Source organism: Salvelinus namaycush, chromosome 40 (assembly GCF_016432855.1).
Source record: "Salvelinus namaycush isolate Seneca chromosome 40, SaNama_1.0, whole genome shotgun sequence".
Taxonomy (NCBI): domain Eukaryota; kingdom Metazoa; phylum Chordata; class Actinopteri; order Salmoniformes; family Salmonidae; genus Salvelinus; species Salvelinus namaycush.
The window spans coordinates 9,091,533-9,108,795 of NC_052346.1; the positions used below are offsets into that span (position 1 = coordinate 9,091,533).

Below are 17,263 nucleotides of genomic sequence, written 5' to 3' on the forward strand. Positions count from 1 at the left end.
CGGGCGACGGGGAGCATTCAACCAGGTAAGGTTGGGCAGGCTCAATGTTCAAGGGAGCCAGTACGCCTGCACGGTCCGGTATTTCCGGCGCCACCTCCCCGCCCCAGCCCAGTACCACCAGTGCCTACACTATGCACCAGGCTTCCAGTGCGTCTCCAGAGCCCTGTTCCTCCTCCACGCACTCTCCCTATGGTGCGTGTCTCCAGCCCAGTGCCTCCAGTTCCGGCACCACGCACTAAGCCTCCTGTGCGTCTCCAGAGCCCTGTACGCACTGTTCCTTCTCCCCGTACTCGTCCTGAGGTGCGTGCACTCAGCCCGGTGCCACCAGTGCCGGTACCACGCACCAGGCCTATAGTGCGCTTCGAGAGGTCAGTGTGCCCTGTCCCTGCTCCCCGCACTAGGCTTGAAGTGCGTGTCTCCAGTCTGGTGCCTCCAGTTCCGGCACCACGCATCAGGCCTACAGTGCGTCTCAGCCGGCCAGAGTCTGCCGTCTGCCCAACGGCGCCTGAACTGTCCGTCTGCCAAGCGCCGCATGAACTGCCCGTCTGTATTGAGCCTTCAAAGCCGCCCGTTTGCCATGAGCCTGCAAAGCCGCCCGTCTGCCATGAGCCTACAGAGCCTTCCGCCAGACAGGAGCCGCTAGAGCCTTCCGCCAGACAGGAGCCGCTAGAGCCTTCCGCCAGACAGGAGCAGCCAAAGCCTTCCGCCAGACAGGATCAGCCAGAGCCATCCGTCTCCGCAGCGCCATCTGAGCCATCCGTCTCCGCAGCGCCATCTGAGCCATCCGTCTCCGCAGCGCCATCTGAGCCATCCGTCTCCTTAGCGCCGTCTGAGCCATCCGTCTCCCCAGCGCCGTCTGAGCCATCCGTCTCCCCAGCGCCGTCTGAGCCATCCGTCTGTCCCGAGCCATTAGAGCCGCCCATCTGTCCCGAGCCGTCAGAGCCGTTAGTCAGTCAGGAGCCGCTAGAGCCATTCGTCAGTCAGGATCTGCCAGAGCCGCCAACCAGACAGGATCTGCCAGAGCCGCCAACCAGACAGGATCTGCCAGAGCCGCCAACCAGACAGGATCTGCCAGAGCCGCCAACCAGACAGGATCTGCCAGAGCCGCCAACCAGACAGGATCTGCCAGAGCCGCCAACCAGACAGGATCTGCCAGAGCCGCCAACCAGACAGGATCTGCCAGAGCCGTCAGCCAGCCACGAGCGTCCAGAGCCGTCAGCCAGCCACGAGCGTCCAGAGCCGTCAGCCAGCCACGAGCGTCCAGAGCCGTCAGCGAGCCATGAGCGTCCAGAGCCGTCAGCCAGCCATGAGCGTCCAGAGCCGTCAGCCAGCCATGAGCGTCCAGAGCCGTCAGCCAGCCATGAGCGTCCAGAGCCGTCGGCCAGCCATGAGCGTCCAGAGCCGTCGGCCGGCCATGAGCGTCCAGAGCCGTCAGCCAGCCATGAGCGTCCGGGGCCGTCGGCCAGCCATGAGCGTCCAGAGCCGTCAGCCAGCCATGAGCGTCCAGAGCCGTCAGCCAGCCATGAGCGTCCAGAGCCGTCAGCCAGTCATGAGCTGTCCCTCAGCCCAGAGCGGCTATTTATCCAGAACTGCCCCTCAGTCCAGAGCTGTCTCTCTGTCCGGAGCTGCCCTTCAGTCCGGAGTTGCCCCTCTATCCTGAGCTACCTCTCTATCCTGACCTACCTCTTTGTTTCGAGCTATCTCTCTATCCCGGTGCTGTCCCTTGTCCCGGTGCTGCCCCTTGTCTCGATGTTACCCAAAAAATTAAGTGGGTGGAATAGGAGGGTGGTCAGTCGTAGGGGGAAACGTAAGCTGGGATTGACTATGGTGGGGTGGGGACCTCGCCCAGAGCCTGAGCCACCACCGTGGTCAGATGCCCACCCAGACCCTCCCCTAAACTTTGTGCTGGTGCGCCCGGAGTTCGCACCTTAAGGGGGGGGTTATGTCACGTTCCTGACCTGTTTTCTGTTAGTTTTGTGTGTGTTGGTTGGTCAGGACATGAGTTTGGGTGGGCAGTCTATGTTTTCTGTTTCTATGTTGGTTTAAAGGGTGACCTGATATGGCTCTCAATTAGAGGCAGGTGGTTTTCATTTCCTCTGATTGAGAGCCATATTAAGGTAGGTGTTTTCACATTGATTGTTGTGGGTGGTTGTCTCCTGTGTCAGTGTCTGTATGTTACGCCACACGGGACTGTTTTCGGTTTTGTTTGTTCGTTCGTTTTATGTAGTCAGTTTTCCTGTTATTGCGTTCTTCGTGTCATGTAAGTTCTTATGTTCAGGTGCGTCTACGTCGTTTATTGTTTTGTAGTTTGTTAAAGTGTTTTCGTGTTTTTTCGTCTTGAATTTAATAAATCATGTCATCTCAAGAAGCTGCATTTTGGTTCAATCCTTGCTCCTCCTCTTCGGATGAAGAGGAGGAGGAAAGCCGTTACACCAGCTCTCTGGGATCCATGAAGATGATCAACTTTAACTACAGGGACAAAGGAAATGATTTAGCTCATTGCACATTTTGGAAATTACTATTGTCAGTTTTGTATACAAATGTAGGCATTCTGTTTAAAATGTTTAGCAGCAAACTGACAAACGCTTTCCTTATGATAACCGAAGCGATACCAAAGACCGCCCAAATGGTCATTCGGTATCAGGGAATCTCTGAGATCTCTTACATAACTGACAATCAAGGTATGTTTGTTGTACAAATCCTTTCATTAGCCGAACACATTGCGACGAGTAGAGTTCCTCAGCCAACTCTTGCTGTTTAATCTAGATTTTTTTAATGTTATGTAAAACCACTGGACTGCAGTTCTTACCGGTATTATTTTCTGGTTTTCATTAATGATTCCAGTTTGCAAACATAGTTTTAAGCGGTTTCAGGAGAGTCTGGCCAGCACCTTGCTTGGGCTTTATCTGTCTTTGATAAGTAGAAGGATAGCTCCGATACGTGTTTAACAAATACTCTGGGACTTTTAAAGCCCAGTGCTGTGCAGTGACTGCTCAGGCAGCTGGTGAGTAGAGTGGAAATCCTATTGACGGACATGTAGTCTCAGTAGGAAAGAACATGATTTATTCTAAATCTTCTCTGGATTAGGAGCAGAAAACAAATCTGTCCCTCTGTGTGTGTGTGTGACCTCTCTCTCTCTCTGTGTGTGTGTGACCTCTCTCTCTGTGTGTGTGTGTGTGTGTGTGTGTGTGTGTGTGTGTGTGTGTGTGTGTGTGTGTGTGTGTGTGTGTGTGTGTGTGTGACATGCTCACCCTTTCCCTCACTCTACACCAACCTTGTTTGTGTGAATACTCTTGACATTGATAGGACCGTCCTCGTAAGTGTGTGACCTAGATGCACATTTTAACTGATGCACATGAGAATGCCCCCCATTGGCTGGAGGTCATCCAAAAGGGCAAGTGTGGTAGCCTATTTTCAAATCAAATAAATATTTTATTTGTCACATGCTTCGTAAACAACAGGTGTAGACTAACAGTGAAATGCTTGCTTACGGGTCCTTTTCAACAATGTAGAGTTAAGATAATGATACAAAATGTAATGAAAAAAAGTACATAGTGACACGAGGAATAAATACACAGTGAATAATGAATAACAATAACAGGTACAGGTAACATGGGAGTACCAGTACCGAGTCGATGTGCAGGGTTACAAGGTAATTGAGGTAGCTATTAGGGCTGGGATTTGTCAGGGACCTCATGATACGATATGATCACGATACTTAGGTGCCGATATGATATGTATTGCGATTCTATATATTACAAATCAATATTTTGATTTTATTGCCATTTGATGTTCCAAACGTGTTGCTCACCATATGTCTGCTGCAGAGAGACAAGACAGCCACGAGAAAACAAGTGTTGATCAGTCATGGGAATAAAAGTGCTGAAAACAAATTGGCTCCCAATTTAAAAAGAAGATGGAGAACAAGCTATGAAGGAAAAATACTGTAGTTTTGGTGCTGGTACAGCAAAAACAATACTCAGATTTTGTCAAAACGACACGATATGTTAAAAAAATATATCCTGATATGTAGCTGTATATTTTTCCCCATCACTCGTATCTATGTTCAGTTAGGTAGGAGTAAAGTGACTAGGCAACAGGATCATACAGATAATAGACAGTAGCAGCAGCATATGGTGAGTGTGAATGTGTGTGTGATCGTGGGTGTGTGGTGTCAGTATGCATGTGCGTATGCGTGTGCTATGTGTGTGCATGTGTGTGTTGGGATGTCAGTGTAAGTATGTGTGAGTGTGTGGGTAGAGTCCAGTGTGTGTGCGTAGAGTAAAAAAGGGTCAATGCAGGTAGTCTGGGTAGCCGTTTGTTTTATCAGTCTTATGGCTTGGGGAGTAGAAGCTGTTCAGGGTCCTGTTGGTTACAGACTTGCTTCACTGGTACCGCTTGCTATGCTGAGAGAACAGTCTACTGCTTGAGTGGCTGGAGTCTTTTGAAAGGTGTCCTGGATGACAGGGAGCTTGGCCCCAGTGATGTACTGGGCTGTACTCACTACCCTCTTTAGCGCCTTGCGGTCTTGTGCCTTGCATTTGCCGTACCAAGCGGTAATGCAGCCAGTCAAGATGCTCTAAATGGTGAAGCTGTACAACTTTTTAAAGATCTGAGGGTCGATGGCAAATCTTTTCAGCCTCCTGAGGGGAAAGAGCTGACCTGCCCTCTTCCCAACTGTGTTGGTGGGTGTGGACCATGTTAATTCCTTAGTGATGTGGACACTGAGGAACTTGAAGCTGTCGACCCGCTCCATTACAGCCTTGTCGATGTAAATAGGGGCATGCTCGCCCCTCCGTGTCCTGTAGTTCACGATCAGCTCCTTTGTCTTGCTGACATTGAGAGAGAGAGGTTGCTGTCCTTGCACCACACTGCCAGGTCTCTGACTTCCCTATAGGCTGCCTATTTTGCACTCACATCATGGTCCTCTTTTCAATGGCCTGAATACAATGAACTAGAGGGAGAGAGTGAGACATTACTAGTCTATACCTGTCTACAGCTCCGCTCTGATGTATGGCGAGGCTGGCTCGCTGAATGTACTGCCAACAGATCTCATAATGAAACCACTACAACAGCTCACCTCTAAATAATTCAAAATTCACTGAAAGCTGCCCAGTAGGGAGTTATGGGTATGTACTGTACACGGCCCAGGGGTAACTCCACATGCCTGTTCGATTCAATACATTCATGACAGGTTAGACTGAGTTAAGGCTGAGTAGGGGGCCTTGGGAGATCAAACCCATCTATTTACTTGGCACGTATCTATAAATATTATATTCATATTAGCTCTGGTCCTGGGTGTGAGTGTGTTTTCCTTCACAGGCTCAGCATTAGCAAGCCCCACTAACATCGTGGACCAGAGATTTAAATGAATATCTGTTAGGAATTGGGACTCATAAAAGGGGTCATTAGGGGCCAGACAGTGACAGGTGGCCCTGTGGTCACAAACAAGAAGAGTCTGACAGCAGATTGGAGGGCGAGGGAGATGTGTTCTGTAAGGACTTGGCAGGGCCTCACTCTCCCTAATTGCACTTGTTTGTAGTGGCTGGCACATAGTCAGGAAGTTAATGAGACTCAGTGACTGCAGGGAGAATACTCACTGCTCTCCTAAACCCCAATGCCTTGAGAAGATGGTCTGTCAAAAATCACTATTCTAGTGGATGATGTGTGCAAACATGGTTTTGTATACAATAGATTTCTCACGTCAAGCACAGAATTATATAGGACTGTACACTGTACACAGTTGAAGTCGGAAGTTTACATACACATAGGTCGGAGTCATTAAAACTTGTTTTTCGACCACTCCACAAATTTCTTGTTAACAAACTATAGTTTTGGCAAGTCGGTTAGGACATCTACTTTGTGCATGACACTAGTAATTTTTCCAACAATTGTTTACAGACAGATTATTTCACTTACAATTCACTGTATCACAATTCCAGTGGGTCAGAAGTTTACATACACTAAATTGACTGTGCCTTTAAAAAGCTTGTAAAATTCCAGAAAATGATGTCATGGCTTTAGAAGCTTCTGATAAGCTGATTGACATAATTTGAGTCAATTGTGTACCTGTGGATGTATTCAAGGCCTACCTTCAAACTCAGTGCCTCTTTGCTTGACATCGTGGGAAAATCTAAAGAAATCAGCCAAGACCTCAGAAAAACATTGTAGACCTCCACAAGTCTGGTTCGTCCTTGGGAGCAATTTCCAAACGCCTGAAGGTGCCACGTTCATCTGTACAAACAATAGTACGCAAGTATAAACACCATGGGATCACGCAGCCGTCATACCACTCTGTCTCCTAGAGATTAACTTACTTTGGTGCGAAAAGTGCAAATCAATCCCAGAACAACAGCAAAGGGCCTTGTGAAGATGCTGGAGGAAACAGGTACAAAAGTATCTATATCCACAGTAAAACGAGTCCTATATCAGCACAACCTGAAAGGCCGCTCAGCAAGGAAGAAGCCACTGCTCCAAAACCGCTATAAAAAAGCCAGACTACGGTTTGCAACTGCACATTGGGCCAAAGATTGTACTTTTTGGAGAAATATCCTCTGGTCTGATGAAACAAAAATAGAACTGTTTGGCCATAATGACCCTCATTATGTTTGGAGGAAAAAGGGGAAGGCTTACAAGCCAAAGAACACCATCCCAACCGTGAAGCACGGGGATGGCAGCATCATGTTGTGGTGGTGCTTTGCTGCAGGAGGGAAGGGTGCACTAAACAAAATAGATGGCATCATGAAGAAGGATAATTATGTGGATATATTGACGCAACATCTCAAGACATCAGTCAGGATGTTAAAACTTGGTCGCAAATGGGTCTTCCAAATGGACAATGACCCCAAGTATACTTCCAAAGTTGTGGCAAAATGGCTTAAGGCCAACAAAGTCAAGGTATTGGAGTGGCCATCACAAAGCCCTGACCACAATCCTATAGAGAATGTGTGGGCAGAACTGAAAAAGTGTGTGCGAGCAAGGAGGCCTACAAACCTGACTCAGTTACACCAGCTCTGTCAGGAGGAATGGGCCAAAATTCACCCAACTTATTGTGGGAAGCTTGTGGAAGGCTACCCGAAGCGTTTGACTCAAGTTAAACAATTTAAAGGCAATGCTACCAAATACTAATTGAGTGTATGTAAACTGACCCATTGGGAATGTGATGAAAGAAATAAAAGCTGAAATAAATCATTCTCTCTACTATTATTCTGATATTTCACATTCTTAAAATAAAGTGGTGATCCTAACTGACCTTAAACAGGGATTTTTACTAGGATTAAATGTCAGGAATTGTGAAAAACTGAGTTGAAATGTATTTGGTGTATGTAAACCGACTTCCGACTTCAACTGTATCTACAGGTGTACTTTCTAGCCTGGATCCAGACTGAATTGATCTATTTACATTTTGTGAAGTGAAGCAGAGCAATTCACATTAAATCCAGGCTAGTAAGTTTCTGATCCTGGTGAAAACAATGTTCTCCTTAACTGGTTTCTTGGGAGATCACAGTAGGCTCTCCACAGTAGGCTAGACGAACAAGTTCAGATTCGCAGAGCCATGACTCATGCTTCTAAGTGCTAATCAAAAGATGAATGTAACGCCACAGTTGGCGGGAACATGACCTCGTTAGTTTGTTTGTCTGCCCAGCAGTGTCTCACATGACAGGTGTTACTTACGATGTTGATTACCTTGCGCTGGACTGCCTGTCTGTTTTGCATCCTTTGTTGTCTATTTGCATATTTCAGATTTATGGTCTTGTTTCCTAAATGTAACAGGTTGGAAACATGATTGGCCGGATGTTGCCGTCCAAAATATTTTCTGTATTGAATTGTTATAACCTACGCATGACAAACTAGCAAATGATGAAAAAACCACCTACAGTATGAGCGCATTTACCAAAAATTTGTTTGGTTTTATAGTTGTTATACATAGTACATTAACTGGGCATAGGTTACAGGCTGTGAACCAACCATGTAAATCCGGTGTGCTTTTACAGTTGTAATTCTGCATTCTCACCCAAATCAATGCAACCAACCGCTTACCAACATTAGATTAAATTGACGTAATTTATTTATGTATAGACTATAGACATACCAAAAATAGATGCAACACGCCGTGATAAAACTCTATGACTCAGTGGCTATGACTCAGTGTTTTTAGAGGAGAAATGAAAGGGACATTTGAAGGTCTCAGGGAGTGTTCTCTCTGGAGATAGCTTCTTGAGAGCAATCAATAGTTTGTGTTTCCACCACTCTCTGCCCACTCTCTGCCCTCCCTACGTCCCTTTTCTACTGTGAAAGGAAGGCTAGGTGGTGTACTGTAACACCCATCTATACACCTCTCAGCTCTAATCATGTCAGCTCTGGCCAGTCAAAAAAATTGCTAGACATACACCTATTCACTTTGACCTATTCAGAATGATCATTATGAAAGGGTGGACACCTAATGCTTTGAGACAAAGACATGTCCATAGACAGCAGTGTGATCCCATTTAATTAAACCATGAGCTTGCAGTGACTGACTGGTACTGTAATTATATTAGGGATTATATTGTAGGAAGTTGTGGGGTTGGTTCCCATTGCTGACACCAAAAGTGGACTCCACTTTATTACAATTTAGAATTAGAATCTTGCAACACTGTTTAATTGACAATCCACAAGTGCATATGAACACCGTATTTCCTCATTCCATAGGAGCCTCTAATTTTCATAGGGGCCTCTACTACCGAACATGTTTATGTCTGGTAGTAATCATTACAGTACAATATTTACTTGAAGAGTGTTCTCAGTTTGCTTTGTGTGTTTTTTCCAGGACTTTGTGCAAGTAAGCCCCGAATCAAGGAACTACAAAGGAATAGCCATCTCCCTGCTGGTCATAGTGGCAGTTTGCTCCCTCATCACCATGTCTGTCTTTGTTCTCACACCAGGTAGTGTACCCACCAGGGGACCACGAGACCTCATGGGGTTTATTTGTAGAGTCATAGTTACTGTAGGCCTGTATTCTAACTAACAAAATATAATAACCAGAATTTTTCCTGGTCAGGTTATGTCAGAGCCCTGAGTTTTTCAAAACAGTTTTATGATCAGTGTAATATTGACTGTTGTTATGTGTGTATGAATATCAATTATTTTCCTGTGTGATTTTATCCTTATCAGGCTGTAATATCTGTATTTTGATAACTGGCCTAACACTGATATCCTGTTTGCAGTGGAACTTCCTGGTGTGGCTAACTCCAGACTTACTGTGCTGGACCTGTTTAAACCAGAGTTCTCCGTGCACGATCCTGAGGCCAGGTGGATAAGTGGTAAGTACTTTCAGGATAACCGTCTAACATTCCTGTTCTAACGAAGCCTTTAGACTGATCCCTATACTCTCAATCTGATGGGGTCTCACATGAAAAGGTTGGATTTCATTAAAATGCATCCCCAAAAGCAACAGATTATAAGCCCTCAGCAGTGCCACAAAGGGTATGGAGGCTACTATTATAAGAGAAAGGGTCTGTCCAGGAGGCTACTATTATAAGAGAAAGGGTCTGTCCAGGAGGCTACTATTATAAGAGAAAGGGTGTGGCCAGGAGGCTACTATTATAAGAGAAAGGGTCTGTCCAGGAGGCTACTATTATAAGAGAAAGGGTCTGTCCAGGAGGCTACTATTATACGAGAAAGGGTGTGGCCAGGAGGCTACTATTATAAGAGAAAGGGTCTGTCCAGGAGGCTACTATTATAAGAGAAAGGGTCTGTCCAGGAGGCTACTATTATAAGAGAAAGGGTCTGTCCAGGAGGCTACTATTATAAGAGAGAGGGTGTGGCCAGGAGGCTACTATTATAAGAGAACGGGTCTGCCCAGGAGGCTACTATTATAAGAGAAAGGGTGTGGCCAGGAGGCTACTATTATAAGAGAAAGGGTGTGGCCAGGAGGCTACTATTATAAGAGAAAGGGTCTGTCCAGGAGGCTACTATTATAAGAGAAAGGGTGTGGCCAGGAGGCTACTATTATAAGAGAAAGGGTCTGTCCAGGAGGCTACTATTATAAGAGAAAGGGTGTGGCCAGGAGGCTACTATTATAAGAGAAAGGGTGTGGCCAGGAGGCTACTATTATAAGAGAAAGGGTGTGGCCAGGAGGCTACTATTATAAGAGAAAGGGTGTGGCCAGGTTGGCTAGTTTTTGGAAGCTTATTGGGCTACAGTCTATCTGATAGTTGGATGAGGGTGACAGAGATTCTATTCTCTTGACATGATCCTACAATCCAAAGTACTTCTCATAAACGATTAAATCATAGATTTTTGTTTGTTTGTTGTTATACATTTTAAACTTTGTTTCACTCACAAGCAGAGCATTCTGATCTTCTCAACTCAAGCATGGGAGTATGATAGCTCAAGCTTTCATCTCATCTTGAGCTATAATGACAGCTGAGAGTTTAGCATGACATGGGAGCAACACCTCCTGACCAGTCTCAGTAAAACAGATGGCCTCCCAGTCATGCCCCTATTCTGTCCGGTTTGCCAAAACAGGGTTGACTCTATCTCAAGCCATCACTGGGAGCCCTTCTGGGATATACTCTCAGGTCAAATCTCCCAGCCCCGTATCCAGAACAACACCCCTTTCTCCAAAACCTAGCAGGTTTCATAATAGTGTGAGAGAATCGTTTGGGGTGGCAGCGCTGGTGTCTGTTCTATTGTCTGAGCTGGTGTGGTTCTTCTTCGCTCGTCTTGGCCACAGCGAGCGGAATCTCTTCCAGCCTGCGTATGAAATTGAGGCCTGGAAGCCTGCGGAGAGCTTTTCCATCCAAGGGTAGCAAATACAAATGACTTTTTCAGTCGCCTGTTGATTCTCATTATGGGGATTGGAGTGTGATGCCTTCTCACACACTGTGTTGACCTGATGGACTGCATTAACTCTTATGGGCCTCCCGTCGTTTTTCACAACGCCTTCCGTGATGGATCAAGCCATATCGTCCGCCCCCTCGTCCGCTCACGCTGACGTTTCTCCTTCTGTAGGACACAGCGATAAAACTTTGCTGCCCCCCCCATAAAACACTGTGAGAAATATAATGACCAGTGTTTTCATCACCACCTCTCTCATGTTAGCTGACATTACGTTATAGTGGTAAATATTGGTGAGATTAGAGCCAAGCCATCAGGTGGTATGAAGACAGACAGGCAGACAGACAGACAGACAGACAGACAGACAGACAGACAGACAGACAGACAGACAGACAGACAGACAGACAGACAGACAGACAGACAGACAGACAGACAGACAGACAGACAGACAGACAGACAGACAGACAGACAGACAGACAGACAGACAGACAGACAGACAGACAGACAGACAGACAGACAGACAGTGATGCGTTGGTGAAGGGCAGTGGTCTGCCATGGCACAGCTGCAGAGACAGTTCCTGCTAGGACCTCATTACATTTGGGGGGATTATCTTGGTGAGCGCTCCCTGTCTGCCTGCTGCTAGCGTGCTATGCTGCAACACGATCAGACTGTTCCTAAGTAGACACAGCCCCTTAGAAAAGCTGCTCAGGTTTAGACTATTACCATTAGAAAACTAGTGTTCACAGTCGCATTCATGTTAACTGAATTGTCTTTTTTTATCATCTTGAAATGATCAGCACTAACTGTGTATCACGTTGTCGGTTCTAGTTCATCATTATTATTATATTTTTTAAACATAAGTACCAAAAAGTATCAATTAGTGTTAATTTCACATGCCGTAAATAATGTTGTAATAGTAAACACACTCTTGCTGATCATGATATTGCGTATGGCCCTTGTTATTTTCTAGTGCATACACTACATGAACTTCCAAACAGCCTGCATCCCAACAATTCATTTAAATACCATACAATTAATTTGTGTAACCACGGAAACTATATACCTTATTTATCGATTTCCTGAATATATTGTACGTGGTGTATATCATTCTCCACAGACTGGGGAAGGATAAACAACTGTTTGTTCTGGCCAGTGGGATGTACTGTATATGTGACTTATGTAAATGAGAACTAACCCTACATTTTCACACAACATATTAGTCAGAACACGTGTTTTAATCAGGGAAGACGACACGATGTTCATACTAAATATAGCCTCTGAAATGTGAACACCATACACACTCTGTTTACCCCGTTAGTGATATAAAAAGTGGTTGTCCATAAATATAGAATATGAAGTGGTTGTCCATACATATAGAATATGAAGTGGTTGTCCATACATATAGAATATGAAGTGGTTGTCCATAAATATAGAATATGAAGTGGTTGTCCATAAATATAGAATATGAAGTGGTTGTCCATAAATATAGAATATGAAGTGATTGTCCATACATATAGAATATGAAGTGGTTGTCCATAAATATAGAATATGAAGTGGTTGTCCATACATATAGAATATGAAGTGGTTGTCCATAAATATAGAATATGAAGTGGTTGTCCATAAATATAGAATATGAAGTGGTTGTCCATACATATAGAATATGAAGTGGTTGTCCATAAATATAGAATATGAAGTGGTTGTCCATACATATAGAATATGAAGTGGTTGTCCATAAATATAGAATATGAAGTGGTTGTCCATACATATAGAATATGAAGTGGTTGTCCATACATATAGAATATGAAGTGGTTGTCCATACATATAGAATATGAAGTGGTTGTCCATAAATATAGAATATGAAGTGGTTGTCCATAAATATAGAATATGAAGTGGTTGTCCATAAATATAGAATATGAAGTGGTTGTCCATACATATAGAATATGAAGTGGTTGTCCATAAATATAGAATATGAAGTGGTTGTCCATAAATATAGAATATGAAGTGGTTGTCCATAAATATAGAATATGAAGTGGTTGTCCATACATATAGAATATGAAGTGGTTGTCCATAAATATAGAATATGAAGTGGTTGTCCATAAATATAGAATATGAAGTGGTTGTCCATACATATAGAATATGAAGTGGTTGTCCATAAATATAGAATATGAAGTGGTTGTCCATACATATAGAATATGAAGTGGTTGTCCATAAATATAGAATATGAAGTGGTTGTCCATAAATATAGAATATGAAGTGGTTGTCCATACATATAGAATATGAAGTGGTTGTCCATACATATAGAATATGAAGTGGTTGTCCATACATATAGAATATGAAGTGGTTGTCCATAAATATAGAATATGAAGTGGTTGTCCATACATATAGAATATGAAGTGGTTGTCCATAAATATAGAATATGAAGTGATTGTCCATACATATAGAATATGAAGTGGTTGTCCATAAATATAGAATATGAAGTGGTTGTCCATAAATATAGAATATGAAGTGGTTGTCCATAAATATAGAATATGAAGTGGTTGTCCATACATATAGAATATGAAGTGGTTGTCCATAAATATAGAATATGAAGTGGTTGTCCATAAATATAGAATATGAAGTGGTTGTCCATAAATATAGAATATGAAGTGGTTGTCCATAAATATAGAATATGAAGTGGTTGTCCATAAATATAGAATATGAAGTGGTTGTCCATAAATATAGAATATGAAGTGGTTGTCCATAAATATAGAATATGAAGTGGTTGTCCATACATATAGAATATGAAGTGGTTGTCCATAAATATAGAATATGAAGTGGTTGTCCATACATATAGAATATGAAGTGATTGTCCATAAATATAGAATATGAAGTGGTTGTCCATACATATAGAATATGAAGTGGTTGTCCATAAATATAGAATATGAAGTGGTTGTCCATACATATAGAATATGAAGTGGTTGTCCATAAATATAGAATATGAAGTGGTTGTCCATACATATAGAATATGAAGTGGTTGTCCATACATATAGAATATGAAGTGGTTGTCCATACATATAGAATATGAAGTGATTGTCCATAAATATAGAATATGAAGTGGTTGTCCATAAATATAGAATATGAAGTGGTTGTCCATACATATAGAATATGAAGTGGTTGTCCATAAATATAGAATATGAAGTGGTTGTCCATACATATAGAATATGAAGTGGTTGTCCATAAATATAGAATATGAAGTGGTTGTCCATACATATAGAATATGAAGTGGTTGTCCATAAATATAGAATATGAAGTGGTTGTCCATAAATATAGAATATGAAGTGGTTGTCCATACATATAGAATATGAAGTGGTTGTCCATAAATATAGAATATGAAGTGATTGTCCATAAATATAGAATATGAAGTGATTGTCCATAAATATAGAATATGAAGTGATTGTCCATAAATATAGAATATGAAGTGGTTGTCCATACATATAGAATATGAAGTGGTTGTCCATAAATATAGAATATGAAGTGATTGTCCATAAATATAGAATATGAAGTGGTTGTCCATACATATAGAATATGAAGTGGTTGTCCATAAATATAGAATATGAAGTGGTTGTCCATACATATAGAATATGAAGTGGTTGTCCATAAATATAGAATATGAAGTGGTTGTCCATACATATAGAATATGAAGTGTATATTATAGGTATACCCTGGGGGATGTCATGAGTGATTCAACATAGTATCAACTTCATCACCACAGTCATACCCTATTAGCTTGTCCATACACATGTCCAGCATGATCACGACTACTAGCATATGTGATTCCATAACCTCTGACATGTCTCTGTAATAATTCATTATTTATGTTCACCTCTGTATTCATATATATTTTCATGTCCATGTTTTGGTGACTGATACAGTTTTTCTATTAATCATGAATACCGTAGTAGTATCTCAAATTGGAAGACGTATTTTTAGCAGTCGCTTTTATCCAAAGTGCCTACATTTTCTCATGGCTGGCCCCAGCAGGAATCTAACCCATAATTCTGATGTTGCTAGTGTCATACTCTTATCAACTGAGCCACACAGGACCACAACACTAATTTTACCTGATTATGGTCTACATAGATAGTGGTTGAATGTCATGTGAGGAAGGCTATTTCAATATTATAATTGCCTAGCCTTGTGGACATAGGAGGAATTTTCATTAACTGAATATAAATATATTTCGAATGACGTCACCGAGGCAGAGACGGCAGTGGCTAAGCGAACAGGCTGTTTAAAGGTTATAGTGTCACATGAGCTCCAGCTAGATAGTGTGACTCACCACATAGGCTACAGGCTTTGAACTGGGCTTGTTGGTTGTCTTATTCCTAGTTCTCCTGAAATCAAAGTATTGCTAAATGGTCTATAGTTGGCCAGGGTTTCTCAAACTCGTTCCTGGGGCCCTCCCTGGGCGCACATTTAGGTTTTTTGCCCTAGCACTACAAAGCTGATTCAAATAGCCAACTCATCATGAAGCTTTGATTACTTGAATCAGCTGTGTAGTGCTAGGGCAAAAAACAAAATGTGCACCCTATGGAGGGCCCCTGGACCGACTTTGGGAAACCCTGTAGTAGGCTACCCTTTTCACACTACTGAGCCAGTCAAGCTGTACTGCACCGGCCTGGTTACACATCCACCATAGCTGCTGGAATATCATCATAGTTTACCTGTATTATCATGTCAAAAGTACGAGTTGAGGTGTCATTCAAATATTCCAATTGCGTTGGACCAGTGAAGCATGTAGCTTCCTACTCCTCTCCGTCAACTTCCCAATGGATCAGTTAGACATCCTCCACGTTTTAGGAACCATCTGAGGAACCGCCCCTCCAAAAGAATTCATGCTTTGGCATGTTTTTGTAAGATGTTTCGTGTGAAATCACAAAGGTGTATTTACAAGCAGTAAGCTAACGTTCTAACGTTGCAACGTCCTAGTCATTTCGCACATTTGGCCGTTGCTAGGTGGCTTTGTAGATTTGAATGACATTTTCCATTGTTATTTTTTATTATTTGAGGAATTCAGTTCTATAATATATAACATAATATAATGCTGACCAACCGTTTTACACTCGTTCTGCATTATTTAGCATACCAGTTACGTAGCTGCATTTAAGATCACATTTTTACTCAGAGCAACTGCCCGAGGCCAACAACTGTGAATTGGGAGCCATCTTCCTAAAGATAGATAGTGAGATTTGTAATGCAGAACAAAAGCTGGCTGGCTGACTGCAGGTCAAAAAGGTTTTGCTCAGTAGAAATGATGAGAGATGAGAGGCACTCTTAAAATGAACTGCTGGAAAATGAAATGCCTTCTCCCTCTCTCTTTGGGGTCTGAAATGGATATTGATAAGTGTTATACAATGTCAGAATGTGTAGGCCTATTTTTTTCATCTTATCTAAAATGTGGTTATTAAGGAACATTTTACAACCTTTTTCTTTTATCATTTTACAGATTCAGAGGTTTTGTACAGGAACCGAGACGGCCACGTCATCAAGTTCAACTTTGCTTTAAATGAAACAGAAATGATCCTGAGAAATATCACGTTTGTAAGTAGCTTGCCACCTATGGGTCCCCCTCTCTAACCTCAATTGATCCATCAACATTCATAACACAGTACCATATTGATCCATCAACATTCATAACACAGTACCATATTGATCCATCAGCATTCATAACACAGTACCATATTGACCCATCAGCATTCATAACACTGTACCATATTGACCCATCAGCATTCATAACACTGTACCATATTGATCCATCAACATTCATAACACAGTACCATATTGATCCATCAACATTCATAACACAGTACCATATTGACCCATCAGCATTCATAACACAGTACTATATTGACCCATCAGCATTCATAACACAGTACCATATTGACCCATCAGCATTCATAACACAGTACCATATTGACCCATCAGCATTCATAACACAGTACCATATTGATCCATCAGCATTCATAACACAGTACAATATTGATCCATCAGCATTCATAACACAGTACTATATTGACCCATCAGCATTCATAACACAGTACCATATTGATCCATCAGCATTCATAACACAGTACTATATTGACCCATCAGCATTCATAACACAGTACCATATTGACCCATCAGCATTCATAACACAGTACTATATTGATCCATCAGCATTCATAACACAGTACTATATTGACCCATCAGCATTCATAACACAGTACCATATTGACCCATCAGCATTCATAACACAGTACCATATTGATCCATCAGCATTCATAACACAGTACTATATTGACCCATCAGCATTCATAACACAGTACCACATTGATCCATCAACATTCATAACAAAGTACTATATTGCCCCATCAGCATTCATAACACAGTACTATATTGACCCATCAGCATTCTTAACACAGT

The 17,263-nt window shown here is 42.6% G+C and overlaps 1 protein-coding gene across 1 annotated transcript in view; it reads left to right on the forward strand.

Moving 5' to 3' along the window:
- Nucleotides 1-681: 681 nt before the first annotated feature.
- LOC120033202 (inactive dipeptidyl peptidase 10-like) overlaps nt 682-17,263 on the forward strand; it is a gene marked incomplete at its 5' end in the record, with an annotated part of 37,323 nt that continues 20,741 nt past the window's right edge. Inside the window, 4 exons of the mRNA XM_038979486.1 lie at nt 682-726; nt 8,810-8,924; nt 9,207-9,302; nt 16,308-16,402. Coding sequence (XP_038835414.1) covers nt 682-726; nt 8,810-8,924; nt 9,207-9,302; nt 16,308-16,402 — 351 coding nt within the window. The remainder of the gene's footprint in view (nt 727-8,809; nt 8,925-9,206; nt 9,303-16,307; nt 16,403-17,263) is intronic.